The 14,557-nt window shown below is 68.5% G+C and overlaps 9 protein-coding genes across 9 annotated transcripts; 4 read left to right on the top strand and 5 right to left on the bottom strand.

Annotated features, from left to right (window-relative positions):
• Window positions 1-186: 186 nt before the first annotated feature.
• Window positions 187-1,006, bottom strand: MICPUCDRAFT_53683 (uncharacterized protein; the record flags this gene model as incomplete). Its single annotated transcript, XM_003063685.1, has 2 exons — window positions 187-584; window positions 646-1,006. 2 exons carry the CDS (start codon window positions 1,004-1,006, stop codon window positions 187-189), a joined length of 759 nt encoding a protein of 252 aa, XP_003063731.1.
• Window positions 1,007-1,200: 194 nt separating this feature from the next.
• MICPUCDRAFT_53682 (uncharacterized protein) lies at window positions 1,201-1,560 on the bottom strand (the record flags this gene model as incomplete). The annotated part of the gene is made up of 1 exon (XM_003063684.1): window positions 1,201-1,560. The coding sequence occupies one exon, from the start codon at window positions 1,558-1,560 to the stop codon at window positions 1,201-1,203; it is 360 nt and encodes a 119-aa protein (XP_003063730.1).
• Window positions 1,561-1,786: 226 nt separating this feature from the next.
• On the top strand, window positions 1,787-3,304 carry MICPUCDRAFT_49025 (uncharacterized protein; the record flags this gene model as incomplete). The annotated part of the gene is made up of 2 exons (XM_003063847.1): window positions 1,787-2,946; window positions 3,057-3,304. The coding sequence occupies 2 exons, from the start codon at window positions 1,787-1,789 to the stop codon at window positions 3,175-3,177; spliced, it is 1,281 nt and encodes a 426-aa protein (XP_003063893.1). The 3' UTR covers window positions 3,178-3,304.
• A 66-nt stretch (window positions 3,305-3,370) lies between these two features.
• MICPUCDRAFT_53680 (uncharacterized protein) lies at window positions 3,371-7,842 on the top strand (the record flags this gene model as incomplete). The annotated part of the gene is made up of 3 exons (XM_003063846.1): window positions 3,371-4,204; window positions 4,334-5,958; window positions 6,129-7,842. 3 exons carry the CDS (start codon window positions 3,371-3,373, stop codon window positions 7,840-7,842), a joined length of 4,173 nt encoding a protein of 1,390 aa, XP_003063892.1.
• A 142-nt stretch (window positions 7,843-7,984) lies between these two features.
• On the top strand, window positions 7,985-8,368 carry MICPUCDRAFT_43093 (uncharacterized protein; the record flags this gene model as incomplete). Its single annotated transcript, XM_003063845.1, has 1 exon — window positions 7,985-8,368. One exon carries the CDS (start codon window positions 7,985-7,987, stop codon window positions 8,366-8,368), a length of 384 nt encoding a protein of 127 aa, XP_003063891.1.
• Window positions 8,369-8,618: 250 nt separating this feature from the next.
• Window positions 8,619-9,302, top strand: MICPUCDRAFT_53679 (glycosyltransferase family 43 protein; the record flags this gene model as incomplete). The annotated part of the gene is made up of 1 exon (XM_003063844.1): window positions 8,619-9,302. The coding sequence occupies one exon, from the start codon at window positions 8,619-8,621 to the stop codon at window positions 9,300-9,302; it is 684 nt and encodes a 227-aa protein (XP_003063890.1).
• Window positions 9,303-9,378: 76 nt separating this feature from the next.
• On the bottom strand, window positions 9,379-10,920 carry MICPUCDRAFT_53678 (2og-fe oxygenase superfamily protein; the record flags this gene model as incomplete). The annotated part of the gene is made up of 1 exon (XM_003063683.1): window positions 9,379-10,920. One exon carries the CDS (start codon window positions 10,918-10,920, stop codon window positions 9,379-9,381), a length of 1,542 nt encoding a protein of 513 aa, XP_003063729.1.
• A 71-nt stretch (window positions 10,921-10,991) lies between these two features.
• On the bottom strand, window positions 10,992-11,561 carry MICPUCDRAFT_53677 (uncharacterized protein; the record flags this gene model as incomplete). Its single annotated transcript, XM_003063682.1, has 1 exon — window positions 10,992-11,561. One exon carries the CDS (start codon window positions 11,559-11,561, stop codon window positions 10,992-10,994), a length of 570 nt encoding a protein of 189 aa, XP_003063728.1.
• A 147-nt stretch (window positions 11,562-11,708) lies between these two features.
• On the bottom strand, window positions 11,709-13,909 carry MICPUCDRAFT_53676 (uncharacterized protein; the record flags this gene model as incomplete). Its single annotated transcript, XM_003063681.1, has 2 exons — window positions 11,709-12,929; window positions 13,112-13,909. The coding sequence occupies 2 exons, from the start codon at window positions 13,907-13,909 to the stop codon at window positions 11,709-11,711; spliced, it is 2,019 nt and encodes a 672-aa protein (XP_003063727.1).
• Between the last annotated feature and the right edge of the window lie 648 nt (window positions 13,910-14,557).

Genomic DNA, 14,557 nt, shown 5'->3' with positions numbered 1-14,557 from the left:
AAACTCCGCGGGAAGGTCGTCCCATCCGACGCCGCTGAGGGTCGTTCCATACGAGCGATGATATCGGGGTGGAGTTCAAAGGCGTCAGAAGCGGAGTTGAAAGGCGTCGAGGGGTGTCGGGGATTGAAAGCGAGGGGTGGGCGGAGAGAGACGCCGCCGGGGAGCAAAGTCCTTAAGGATCGGCGTTCACCACGCCGACGCGGTCGTATGGGAACCAGTGTGAATACGAACGCGCCTGATGACGACGACGCCAACCAACACGAGCGTCCACGAGAGCGCCCACCCCCGGAAGCGCGCCCACGTGGACAGCGGCAGCCGCTCGCCGAGCACCAAAACGCCGAGCACCACGGACGTTATCATCTGCGCGACGTTCCCGCACGTGCACACGACGACGCTGTTGCCGTCCTTGAGGCCTTTCGTCTGGCATATCAACCCGCGCGCCGTCAACGCGCCCGACGCGGCTAAGGGTCGTTCCATACAAAGCGATGTCGGGGTGGAGTTCAAAGGCGTCAGTTGGCGTTCAAAGGCATCGACGTCGGGGATTGAAAGCGAGGTGTGGGCGGAGAGAGACGCCGGCAAAAGTCCTTAAGGATCGGCGTTCACCACGCCGACGCGGTCGTATGGGAACCAGTGTATAGAACGCACCTAATCCGACGACGAGATACGTCGTCGAGCCCCGGTTCGCGCGGAGCGTGAACCCGATCTTGACCGCGAGCGCGGACAGCGAGAAGAACATCCCCGCGCGCGCGCCGCTCGCCACCTCCTCGACGCGCCCGCGCGCGCCCGAGACGCCCGCGTCTCTGCTTCCCGGATGCAACGGGTGCGATTTCAGCGTGTGATGCGGCGACCCCCCGCCCACGACGCCCGCCGTCTTCGCGCCGCCGACGCCGCCCCTGTGTTGCGTGCGCGTCCTCTTCCTCGCCGCCCTCGCCGCGACGAGCCACCCCGGCGCGCGAACCGCCGCCGCGACGACCGCCGCGCCGAACAGCACGCGACCCGTGGACATCGCCTCCGTCGGCTGCGCCTCCGAGGACAACCCGAGCCCTACGGTGCCGATCACCGCGGCGACGACGCCGCCCCACTCGCGCTACAAAGCGACGTCGGGGTGGAGTTGAAAGGCGTCAGGTGGACTTGAAAGGCGCCGAGGGCGGGGATTGAAAGCGAGGGACCCTAGGCGGAGAGATGCGCCGGGAAAAGTCCTTAAGGAACGGCGTTCACCACGCCGACGGGGTCGTATGGGGACCAGTGTATACAACGCACCGTCGCGAGCTTCTCTTCGAGGTGGACGTGCGAATACACCGCGAGGACGGCGACGCCGCCGCTCGCGACGGGCTGCACGAGCGACACGGGCGCGATCGCGAGCGCGACGACCATGAGGAGTCCGCCGCAGATATCGAGGACGAGGCCTCGCCGCCACGTCGCGTCGGCGAGGTACGTCGGGAGCGTCACGAGCGAGATCTCTCGAGGGAGGCTTTTGGTGCCCTGCTTCTGCAGCGCCTTGCCGACGTTGACGCACGACGCGGCGACGGCGACGATGAGCACGGCGAGGACGGCGACCATCTAGGTTTGGTTTAGGATTTAGGGTTTGGGTTGGTTTGGTTTGGCGGCGAGAGGGACGCGGTCGTCCGGCGCCGAGGAGGGCGCGGCGACGTGTGACGCGGGGTGTTGCCTGGACGATGATGATTTTCGCTCTCGTTTTCGTCGCGCTCGTCGCGTCGTCGTCGTCGTCGCGAGACATTTCAAAATCGGGCGCGGCACTCGCCTCGCGCGCGCCGCGCGCGCCGCGATGCCCGTCGCGCCGTCGACCGCGGCGGGGCAGCGGCCGATAAACGCGTTCTTCCGCGTCGGCGCGGGCGTCGCGTCCGAGGCGCTCGCGCCGAGGGTCGCGAACGCGGCGCCCGGCGACGCGATCGCGTCCGACGTGACGACGACGACGACGACGACGACGAACGAGAAGGAGGAGGACGCGGGCGCGCGCGCCGCGCGCGCGCCGCCGCCGCCGCCGGCGTGGAGCGGCGACGACGACAAACGCGGCGGCGCGGTCGTGTACAAGCGCAGGCGTCGCCGCGTGGACGCCGACGTCGCGGCGACGGAGCGCGCGACGGACGCGGACGCGGACGCGACGACGACGACGACGACGACGACGACGACGACCTCCTCGACGATCGCGTCGACGTCCGCCGCGTCCGCGCCGATGATGAAGCAGCTGTTCTTGGACCTCGGCCAGAAGAACTTCGGGCACGTCACGTGCGCGACGTGTGGGCTGCTGTACGCCAAGGGCGAGCCCGCGGACGAGCGCACGCACGACGCCTACCACGCGCGCTTTCTCGCGTCTCGAGGCGTCGCCGTCGCGGGCGGGGATCCATCCGCCGTCGTCGGCGGCGGCGTCGCGTGCCCGAAAAACTGGGGCCTCTCCGACGCCGCGCACGTCTCCCAAAGGAAGGACCGGTGGATCGTGAAGTGCGTCGCGTCGGACCACGCGAAGCGGTGGGGGAAGGTCAAGGACGTCGCCGCGGAGGTGGAGACGGCGTTGGGGATGTCGCCCGGTTGGATCGTCGACGGCGACGGCGAGCGGACCGGCGCCGGCGCGATTAGCGGGAGAGGGCTGAAGGCGTTTTTGTGCGTAGTCAGAGGCGGGGGTTCGTCGGCATCGGCGGCGTCGACGGGCGGGGGGGATCGGATCGTGGGCGCGCTGTTCGCGGAACCGATAACGCACGCGAGGCGGACGTTACCGGACGGAGGAGGAGTGAAGACGGATCGTCGCGGGGAGGACGCGGAGAGAATGACGACGAAAGCCGCCGAAACTTCCGCGGCGTCCCCGCGCGGCGTCCTCCGCTGCCAGAGGGAGCGCGTCAAGGCTGCCTGCGGCGTGCGCGCGGTGTGGGTCCACCCGGGGCACCGCCGCGAGGGCGTCGCGACCGAGCTTCTCGAGACGGCGCGAAGACGGTGGGTCCCTCCCTCCCTCCCTCCCTCCCTCCTTCGCGCGTCGGCTCGTTCGCTCGTTTCACCCCACCCCGGCTTCAAACTGACCGACGAAGCGCGTCTTCTTCACCCAGGTTCACCCCAGGGTGCGTGCTGTCGCCGCGGCTGTGCGCGTTTACGCAACCGACGGACGCGGGACGCGACCTCGCGCTCAGGACGTGCGGGGACGAGGACGGAACGTTCTTGGTGTATTAGCTCGCGGGCGCGTTCGCCGAGGCGGCGCGAGCGCGATACGATACGATAGTCTACCGTAGCGGTTCCGACGCGACGCGACGGCGGGTCCAAAAATAGCAGAAAAATGAGATACGAAACGTCGCGCCTCTTTCATCATCACATCTCGCCGCGCGCGGTCGCGACGACGGCCGCGGCGTCGCCTCCCGCGCTGTCGATGTCGACGTCCCCGAAGCCGTCGCCGAAACCCGCGCCGCGCGGCGCGACAGCGCGCTGGCCGCGCGGCGCGGACGACGCGCGCGACGGCGACGGCGACGCGTCGTCGTCGTCGGATCTCGTCCATCTCATCACCCCCTGGGCCCCGCGAACCGTCGACCGCTCGGTTCGTCGCGCGGACGACGCGTCCCCCGACGCGCGACGCGACGCGACCGCGCGTCGCGGCCGCGCGATCGTCGCCGTGGAGCGTCGCGTCGCGGCGCTGCGCGTTTCGCTGACGCGCGAGCTCGCGCGGCGACGCGCCGCGGCCGACGCGCTCGCGGACGCGCCGCTCGGGACTGCCGGCGGGGAGGCGCCGTCGTCGTCGTCGTCGTCGTCGTCGTCGTCGTCGTCGTCGGAGCCGTCGTCGCGGCGGCGGCGGCAGCGCGCGGCGCCGACGCTCGTGCGACGGCTCACGCGCTTCGTCGAGCGCTCGCCGCTTCGCGTCCCCGGGAGCGCGTTCGACGAGGCGAGCGGCGCGTGGACGCGCGTCGCGTTCCCGCGCGGCGACGACGGCGGCGACGACGACGGCGGCGACGGCGGCGACGACGCCGCGGCCGACGCGTCAACAAGACCGTATCGGCGCGCGGACGTGTTGCTCGTCGAGCGATGGATGTGCGAGATGCTTCGCGAAGTCGATGGCGATTTCAAGGACGAATCACGCGACGACACGTCAGCGCACGCGGCGACGTGGACCAATGACGGCGAAGCCGGCGGCGCGTCGTCGGACGACCTCGCTGAAGCCGCGATGTGGATCCACCGCGTCGCGTTCGAAGAGCTCGTGCGCTTCGCTTCGGTCGGTGCTCGCGCGCGCCCTATCGTTTCTGTTCTTCACCCGACGTGATCGTCGTGCCCTTCTGGTTTCAACCTACAAATGTACCTCGACTGACCGACGCCGCCGCGCCCGTCGGATCGATCACCGCAGGCGCGCTGCAAAGAGACGAGCGACGCGTTTCGTCGCGTGTGGGACGGCTTTTTTCTCCTCGTCGAACTCCGCGCGGCGACGATTTACGAGACGCAAATACACGACACGCACCTCGATCGACACGCGTTGAAGCGCGACCTCGACGATCGTAACGCTCGGATACGAACCGTCACCATAGAGCGCGACGAGGCCGTGGGTCGCCTCGACGAGGAGCGGTTACGGCGGGAGAAGGCGCGCGCGGCGGCGGCGAGAGAGGCGCTCGGGTTGAGGTGCGTTCTATACAAACGTTTGTCACCCATCGCTCGGTTTCAACATTTGATCGCCCCCCCCTTTCAACTGACCGATGAACCGTTTTTGTATGGAACGACCCTGAGAGCGACGGCGGCGGACGCGACGCGCGCCGCCGCGGACGCCGCGGAGACCGCGCGGGCGGAGACCGCGCTCAGGCGACGCCGCGACGACGAGGTCGAGAGCGCGAGGCGGGATCTCGCGTCCGCGCGCTCGAAAATAACCCTCATTGAACGGGAGTTAGACGTGGAACGGCGCGAGCGACGCCGCGCGATGGACGACCTCTCCGCGGAACGATCGCGGGTCGAGACGTTGTCGTCGGCGCTGGAACACGAAACGACGCGATACGATTTGACGCGTCGCGAGCTCGACGACGCGAACGACGCGCTCGCGACAGCGCGCGATGAAGCGAGAGCGTTGACCGCAGAGCTGACCGACGCGAGAGCCGCGATCGAGCGCTTGAACGAGGCGGCGAGAGCGGCGGCGGCGACGATCGCGTCGAGGGACGACGCGTTGACGCGAAACGCGGGCGCGATGAAAACGCTCGAGACGACGCTTAAACGCACGGAACACGAGCGTTTTCTACTTCACGACGAGCGAGATCGCCTACGTAAAGACCTCGCGACGGAGCGAACGAACGTCACCGCGCTGCGCGAGGAGCTGGAGGAGACGCGAGAAGACGCGGCGGCGGCGGCGAAGACGGCGGCTTCCCGCGGCGCCGCGCTCGCCGCGTCGCTGGCCGACGCGAACGCGACGGTTACAAGAGTAACGTCCATAAACGAGGTGTTATCACAAGAGATACGAACCGTCGCGACGGTCGTCTCGACGCTCGCGAGCGACGTGCGGAGTGCAGAGGAGATCGCGAACGGCGTCCTCGCCGCGGATCTCGCCGACGGCGTCGTCGTCGATCCCGAGTCCGCGACGTCGTCGTCCACGGAAGAGCTCCGTTCGAGCGTTCGCGCGGGCGTCGCGTTGATGCGCAAAGTGTCCGAGCGTCTGAAGTCGAGTTCTGTGGAGATTGATCTTTTAACGCACGAAAAAGATGGGTTACACGTGCGTTTGGGGGCTGAGACCGAGGCGAAGGCGCGCTCGGACGCCGCGCTCTTCGAGGAAAAGGTGCGCAACGAAAAGCTGACGTGGGAGGTCGAGGCGTCGACGGCGGCTTCGAAGGAGGAGACGAAACGCCGCGAGAACCTCGAGAAGGAGATACGAACCGTCTCGAGAAAAGAAGCCGCCGCCAGGGCAGAGGTGCGCGAACGCGAGGCGACGATCGCGACGCTGCGCGAACGCCTCGAAGAGATGGACGCCGTGAAGCGAGACGTCGCGGCGACTCTGAGGTGCGTTCTATACACTGGTCCCCATACGACCGCGTTCGCGTGGTGAACGCCGATCCTTAAGGACTTTTCCCGGCGTGTCTCTCCGCCCACCCCTCGCTTTCAATCCCCGCCCTCGGCGCCTTTCAACTCCAACTGACGCCTTTCAACTCCACCCCGACTTTCGCTTATAGAACGGCCCTGAAAGAGACCGCCGCGGCGACGAAACAACGCGACGACCTCGAGAAAGAACGCCGGCGGCTCGTCGGCGTCGTGACGTCCAACGAGCGCGCGATCGAGCGACTCACGGCGGAGGCGGACAAAGTTCCGGGGTTGCGCGAGCTCTTGCGCGCGCGCGAAGGCGACTTGAGCGAGACACGAGACGCGCTCCAGGTTTTGCGGGACGCGACGGCGGCGGCGGCGGCGGCGACGGAGCGACTCTCGAACGAGCTCCGCGCGTCGCGTCTGGAGACCGAAAACGCGCGCGAAGAGTGCGTTACGCTGCAGCGCGAGCGCGACGACGTGCTGCGACCGACCGTGGACGCGCTGCGCGCGCGAATCGCGGCGGAGACGAAACGGAAAATCTCCGTCGGGGCGTTGACGCGGCGCTGCGCGGCGCTGCGTCGCGCGGCGTTAACGTCCGAGATTGAAGCGTTACGATACACCGAGACCCTCCTCCGCGACGCGACGCGACGCGAGAAGCACTTCCTCGACGCCCTGTGCGTCGCGACGTGGGGCGAAAAATCGTCCATCTCCGCGGCGGCGGACGCGGCGGCGTCGCTCCGCGCCGACGTCGCCGCCGCCGCCGCCGGCGCGCGACGCGTTTCCGCGATGCGAACCGCGTGGGATCCGAAACTCATCGCGTTTAAAAACCGTTCGGACGCGGCGACGCAGTGCGCGGACGCCCGCCTTCAGCGCTGGGTCGAGCGCGCGCGGCGGTTGCCGTCGCTCTCGAGTCGAGGCGGCGTCGCGACGGTTCAGATCTCAAACGTCGCGCCGGCGTCCGTCGTCCGCGCGTTGATCGTCGAGACGTACCTCGCACGCGTGGACAGCCTCGGGATCGCGTCCGGGGCGCCGAGCGCGGGAGATCTCGCCTCCGAGGGTGCCGACTTTGGCAGAGACGCGCACCGCGGCGACAGCGGCGACGACGAGACCGTGTTCGCGTGCCTGGCGCGCGCGGTGCGCGCGTGGAACGCCAAGTCGGCACCCCCGAAGCGAGTAGGCACCCCCGCGAACGCGGACGACGTGCTCGCGTCGGCGGCGTTTTTCGCCGACGCTTCGCGCCACCGACCGACCGACGCGAAGTGCGAGCTGTTCGCGCGCTTCTGCGGCCTCTCGAGCGGCGGCGCGTCCGCGCACTTGTCCTCCGACGCGTTCGACGCGCTCGCGAGGGTCGTTCGATGCGCGCGAGAGCTGATGGGGACGACGCGTTGGGAGGATGAGTTCTTGGCGCGCTGGCGCGGCGACGGCGGCGGCGGCGGCGGCGGCGGAGGCGGCGGCGGCGGCGGCGCGAGCGAAGCCGGCGGCGGCCGAGCGACGCTGCCGATGGCGCTCGTCCTGGACGTCGTCGCGAACGTTCTGAACGTGAACGACGCTTCGACGCACCCGTTCATCGCGCGCGTTCGATCGAGAGATGGGGCGTCGTCGATCGACGAGGGCGTCGATTTCGATCGGTTCTTGAGCGCGTTGATCGACCACTTGGAGCGAAACGACGGCGTCGCCGACGCGACGGCGACGCCGCGACGATTCGCCTCCCTCGACGATTCGTATTCTTTCTCTCCCTCGTGCGCTCGGTGCGCGTGGTCCGACCCGCGAGCGGACGCGAGGAGGGACGTCGCGTGCGAGACGACGCGCGAGGGAGGGGCGGCGACGGTAAAGAGCGCGAGCCTCGAGCGCGGCGTCTGTTGAAACGCGATTCGAACAGAGACGACAGGACGTTCAGAAAAATTTCCTCGGAAGAAGATAGAAGAGGAGCCGAGCGGTCACCTCAAACGCGACGTCTCGTCTCTTCCAACTCGACCGCAGTCCGCGCGGCGCGAGCGGCTCGGGCATGACGCCGAGGTCCTCGCGACGCGCGCGGTTCCGCGGCGTCCTCGCGTGCGTCCTCGCGCTCGTCGTCGTCGTCGCGACCGCGGCCGCGTTCGCGCGGTCGGGAGGCGCGGCTCGATTTTTCTCGTATCCGCCGTCCTCCTCCTCCTCCTCCTCCTCCTCCTCCTCCTCCTCGATCAAACGCCCGCTGATCGTGATGATCACGCCGACGTACGCGCGCGCTTCGGCCGCGTCGCCGCCGCAGGCGAACGCGCTCCTTCGCCTTCGGAGCGCGATGTGCGCGGGTCGACGCCACCGCTTCGTGTGGGTCCTCGTCTCGAGCGAGGTGCGTTCTATACACTGGTTCCCATACGATCGCGTCGGCGTGGTGAACGCCGTTTCTTAAGGACTTTTGCCGTCGCATCTCTCCGCCCACCCCTCGCTTTCAATCCCCGCCCTCGACGCCTTTCAAATCCACCTGACGCCTTTCAACTCCACCCCGACGTTCGCTCGTATGGAACGACCCTGAGTCCTCCGACGTGCACGCGCGCGTGCCTCCGTGTTCTGACCGCCACGACTCCGCGTTCCACGCGCTGACGCTCACGACGACGACGACGCCGCCGCCGGCCGCGGCCGCCTCGTCGACCCCGCTGAGCATGACGACGCGCGTCGGATGGAACGAGCGGAACGCGGCGATCGACTTTCTGACGGACGACGCGCGCTTCTTCGCCGCGGTGGACGCCTCTGGTTTTTTTCCCGACGACGCGTCGGAGTTCGACGCGTCGGACCCGGTGGTGTACTTCGCGGACGACGATAACGAGTACGACCCGCTGCTGTTCGACGAGATCGCGAGCGTGCGACGCGTCGGGACGTGGCCGGTGGGGTTTCCTCCGAGGAAGTGGAGGGGCGAGGACGGCGCGCGCGTCGAGAGCGTCGTCGTCGCGGGCGGCGGCGGCGGCGGCGCGGCCGGGTTCCACACGGTGTGGTGCGGCGGGCGGACGTACGCGATGGACATGGCGTCGTTCGCGCTGCGACGGTCGGTGTTCACGGAGAGGATGCCGAATGCTGACGAGAGCGGAAACGGAAACGGAAACGAAACGCGCGGTGTTGGTGCGTTACGGTTTAAAGGCTCGGGACGCGTCGGGGCGCTAGAGGATGAATTTTTGTCCGACGCGTTGGGTACGGGAGGGGCGAAGTCGTTGGAGGTCATGGCGGACGGCGCGACGAAGGTGTACGCGTGGCACCTGTTTTGGAAGGGCGACGACGCGCACGACGACGCGTGGGGGCTGACGGGGGAGATCACGCAGCCCTTGGCGGTATCCTGCGGCGTCGGTTCGTGATCGCCGACGAAAACGCCAAGCTCGTAGTTTCAACGAAGGTAGTTGTACTAATCACAACGCTATACTACTAGCGCTACTAGGACTCGCGCGCGCGCATCGTGACGCGATCCGTTTCGAAGTTCGCCTCTATTTTACGACGCAGATGCTCGCCGTACTTCACCGGAGTCGCGTACTTCTCGTGGACGTCGCCGAAGGCGGCCAACGGCGACACGATCGCGTCGAAGTTTGGCTCGAAGAAGAACGGGACGGAGATTCTGCCGTCCGCCGCCTCCTCCGCCGACGGCATCAGCACCCGGTGCGTCGTGCTGCGACACACGCCGTTCGTGTAGAGCTCGAGCATGTCGCCGATGTTACAAACGAACGCGCCCTCGATCGGCGGCGCGTCGACCCACTCCCCGCGCGCGTTTTTAACCTGTAACGCGCGCACCCCCGGGTCTTGGTTCACGAGCGTGAGGAGGCCGTAATCGCAGTGTTCGCCGCAAGAAATCGGGACGGCTTTGGAGAGGTCGTCGCCGCGCTTCGCGGCGACGACGTCCGTCTCGCTCGGCGCCGCGATCGCGTGCGCGTGCGCGTGCGCGTTCGCCCCCGTCGTCGTCGTCGTCTCCGCCGCCGCCGCGTCGTCGTCGTCGGCGCGATCCTCCGCCGCCGCCGTCGTAGTCGGCAGCGGGGGATACCGGATCGCTCGCATGACGAAAAACGGATCGCTCGCCGTCGTCTCTCTCGCGAAAAAGTCATCGTCGAGCCCCAACCCGATCGCGATGCCCCGCAAGATCTCCGCGCCGACGCGCAGCGCCTCGTCTCTCCACGCCCGCAGCGCGCCCTCGAACGCCGCCGCGTCGGTCAACCTCGGATTGGGCACGTGCAGCGGCTTCTTCGCGAGGACGTCCGGATCGTTCTCTTCAAAGTCTTTGTACACGTCCACCGCCTCGTGCCAGTCCCGCGCGAACCCGCGCTCGTGCCGCGTCACGTTCGCGCCGAGCGGCTGGTACCCGCGTCCAGCGCTCTCCGGCGTGATGGCGTGACGCGACTTGTGTTCGAGCGGTCGGTCGAACCACTCGCGCGCGGCGTCGCGGACGCCGTCGTACACGGTCGCGTCGACGCCATGTCCGACGGCGTAGAAGAATCCGACGTCCCTGCACGCGTCCGCGAGCTCGCGCGACGTCTTCAGCACCGCCGCGCGATCCGACGCGTTCGATGCGCACGACGCGCACGACGCTTCTTCGCTTCCTTCGCTTCCCTCCGCCGCCGCGCGGCGGCACAACGACGACACGTCGATCACGGGAATCGCGCTGAAAAATCTCTTCGTGCTGTCCTCGCACGCGGCGTCCTTCGCGGCGGCGAGCCGCGCCGCCTCGGACGCTCGCCTCAGCCGCTCGTCCGTCTCGCGTCGCATCTCCGCGAGCTCGGGAGGCCACGCCGCGACGGGCACGTCGGCGCCGGGCGCGGCGCGCGTCAGCGGCGTCGCGCACTTCGGGACTTTTCCGAGCGCCGCGATCCAGGTCGGGTGGTTGACGACTCGCTCGAGCCAGCGAAGCGCGTCCGGGAACGGCGCCCAGTCGTCGGGCGACAGGAGATTCGCGTACGGCGTCGCCAGCTGTGCGCGTGCGATCGTGCGCATCGGTCAGTCGAAAGGGGGCGCGAGCGCACGTTGAAAGGAAGGGGCGGGCGAAACACAACACGAAACGCGCATCAAACGAATAAACGAAATCGACATCGACACGAACGCGCCTGCGCGGCGCCGACGACGTCCGCGAGGGAGATCTCCGCGCGGACGAGGTACGAGAACGGGACGCCGCCCTCGCCGAAGTGGGACTGCAGTATGCCGAGGAACGCGCGGAGGGTCCTCTTCGCGTCGCGCTCTTTGACGGCGTCGAACGCGATGCCTCGGTCGGCGCCGATGCCGAGGACCGGGTACAGCCACCCTGGCCCCACGCAGTCGAGCGCGTCGAACGATCTCAGCCACTCGTCTATCCGCGCCCTGACCGCGTCGTCGTTCGCGGGGTACAGCGCGTTCCCGCACTTCGCGGCGAGGAAGCGGCATATCGCGTCGGACTCGAACACGCACGTCCCGTCGCTCGTCTCCAGCAGCGGCGTCGTCCCGAGCGGGCTCTTCTCGAGAAACCACGACGTGCGATTCGTGACGCCCTCCGTGAACGGTCGGTGGCTCTCGACGTCGACGCCCGCCCACGCGGCGACGGCGCGGATGCGCAGCGCGCGCGAGTGCGGACCGTAGAGCTTCGTCGCGGTCGACAGGTCCATCGCGCGGGACGAGAGGGCGGCGCCGACTGACCAGGCGACGACTGGATGTCATTTTTTAATTTACTACCGCTTCGACGGCGCATCATCATCATCACCGCGGCGTTCTCTTTCATAATACTCGTAACCAGTCGCGTCGGCGGGCGCCCGCTACCTCCCCCCTCCTTGGTTCTCGCTCAACCCGGGGGCTAAACTCCCAACCTGCGGCGCCGCCGCGGGCGCCGCCGCCGCGGGCGCCGCGACCGCCGCCGCGCGACCGCCGACGCCGACGCTCACGCGCAACGACGCGCTCGCCGCGTCGATGACGCCGAACCCCGCGTCCAACGCGGCGGCGAGCTGCGCGTCGATCGGCGTCATCGCGACGCGTCGTCTCGTGATCTCCGCGATGTCCGTCTCGGAAAATCCGAGAACCCGCGTCATCACCGGCACGAGCGCGTCCTGCGCGAGCCAGTTGTCGGTGACGAGGTACTTCTTGACGACGTTCCGCGCGTATTCCGCGCGCGCGTCGTCGAACGCCGTCGCCGTCGCCGTCGCGACGACTTTCGCGCCGGCGCCGCCCTCGGACGCGCTGCTGCTCGCGGAAGACGCCCCGACGCCGGCCGTCGCCGCGGACGTTGTCGTTCCCGGGAGGGATGCCGATGCCGTCGGAGTGATGCCGTCGCCGAAAAACGGGTCGTCGTCGCGCGACGGCGACGGCGTCGACGTCGCCGCCGCGGCGCTTCGCGAGCGCAGCGCGTCGATCGCGCGGTCCTTCTCTTCCAGCATCTCCCGCGCTCTTCGCCTGCCCTCCTCGAAGCGTCGTCGCTCCTTATCCACCGCCGCCGTCATCTCGTCCCTCGCGCGCTCCGCCTCGGTCGCTTGCACGAGCAGCGACGCAATCTTGTTCGCGTACTCCTCCTTCGTCGCGGTGCTCGACTCGGACGCCGCGGAGGTTCGCGTCGCCGCGAGCTCGCTCTTCGTCTTCTCGAGCTCCGTCTCCGCGGCGGCGAGCCGCGCGAGCATCGCGTCGTCGCCGCGTCGCTTGGACCGTAACGTCTCCTCCGCGGCCGTTTTCTCCTCCAGCGCCTTATCCAACGCCGCCGCGCTCTCCGCCGCGGCCGCTCTCGCGTCGTTCGACGCCGTCTCGAGCGCGGCCGCGCGCGTCTCGAGCGCGCGTTCCCGCGCGCGACTCTTGTCGAGAAGGTCCTTCTCGAGACTCTCAGCGACCCTCGCCGCCGCCGTCTCCGCGTCGCGAAGCTCCGCCTTGGCGGAAGACGCCACCTCCTCGGCTCTCCGCAACCGCTTCTCCGTCTCCGCGGCGAGTTTCGCAGCCTGAAGCAGCTCGCTCTCCGCCTTATCCCTCGCGCGCGTCGCGTCCGCGAGCGCCGCCGCCTGAGGGTCGTTCCACAGGTGGAGTTGAAAGGCGTCAGAAGCGGAGTTGAAAGGCGTCGCGGGCGGGTATTGAAAGCGAGGGACCCTGGGCGGAGAGATGCGCCGGGAGAGAAAGTCCTTAAGGATCGGCGTTCACCACGCCAACGCGTTCGTGTGGGAACCAGTGCGATACTAGAACGCACCTGATTCGCCGCCGCCGCGAGCGATCGCCGCGCGTCGTCCAGCTCCCCCCGCGTCTCCGCGAGCGCGGCGGTCGCGTCGTCCCTCTCGCGGATCGCGCCCTCGAGCTCGCGCGTTCGCGCGATCGCCTCGTCCCTCTCGCGCGTCATGGCGTCGCGCGCGTCCGTCGCCCTCGCGAGCGCCTCGGTCTCTCTCGCCGCCGCCGCGGACGCCGCGCCGCCGACGCTTCGCGCGGCGTCGAGGTCCCTCCGGAGCGATTCGAGCTCGCGTTGGAGCGTCGCCAAACGCGCCGCCGACGCGTCGGCAGCCTTCGTCGCCGTCTCCGCTCTCGCGAGCGCGTCGTCGCGCGCGCGCTCCGACGCGAGAAGTCTCGTCTCGATCGCCTCGAGCGTCTTGGTCGCCTCCACGAGCTCCTGCTTCTTCTTGGCGTGCGCGGCCACCTGCTGCTTCAGATCCTCCACCGCGCCGCGCAGCGTCTTCGCCTTGGGGTCGAGGGTCCGTACGAGCGATGATATCGGGGTGGAGTTGAAAGGCGTCAGAAGCGGAGTTGAAAGGCGTCGAGGGGTGTCGGGATTGTGAGCGAAGGACCCTGGGCGGAGAGAGACGCCGCCGGGGAGCGAAGTCCTCAAGGAACGGCGTTCACCACGCCGACGCGGTCGTATGGGGACCAGTGTGAGGAGAACAGAACGCGCCTCGCTCTCCGCCTTTTTCGTCTTCTCGTTGGCTTCCGCCAGCGCCTTCTCGTCCGCGTCTCGAAGCGCGGACTGCTCCGCGAGCTTCGACGCGAGCTTCGCGGACATCGCCGCGAACTCTTTCTTCTCCTTCTCGAGCGGATCGTTCGCCTCGGCGAGCGCCGCCGAGAGCTTCTCGTTCTCCGCCCGCGTCGCGAGGTTTTTCTTGACTGAGGGTCGTTCCGTACGAGCGAACGTCGGGGTGGAGTTGAAAGGCGTCAGAAGCGGAGTTGAAAGGCGTCGCGGTGTGTCGGGGATTGAAAGCGAGGGGTGGGCGGAGAGAGACGCCGCCGGGGAGCAAAGTCCTTAAGGATCGGCGTTCACCACGCCAACGCGGTCGTATGGGAACCAGTGTAAGGAGAACGCACCCAACGCGCCGAGTTGCTCTTGGACTCCCTTCTCCGCGTCGTTCGCGCGGATCTTCGCGTCCACGAGCTCCTTCTCCAGCGCCGCGACGCGCAGCGCGTGTCCCTTGTTGTTCTTCTCGATGCGCTTTCGGTCGTCGTGCCAGTCCGCGCGGACCCGCGCGAGCTCCTTGCTCGTCTCGTCGAGCTCGGACCGCGCCTCCGCGAGGTTTCTCTCCGTCACCGCTAGGACCGACGCGGACGTGTTGGCGTCCCTGAGCGCGTCCATCAGCTTCGCCTCGAACGACGCCTTCGTGGACGCCACCTCAGCGCGTAGTCTCTCGATCTCCGCGACGGCGGCGGCGGCGGCGGG

The sequence above is a fragment of the Micromonas pusilla genome, assembly GCF_000151265.4.
Source record: "Micromonas pusilla CCMP1545 genomic scaffold MICPUCscaffold_15, whole genome shotgun sequence".
Taxonomy (NCBI): Eukaryota; Viridiplantae; Chlorophyta; class Mamiellophyceae; order Mamiellales; family Mamiellaceae; genus Micromonas; species Micromonas pusilla.
This window is presented reverse-complemented; position numbering and strand designations above follow the sequence as displayed.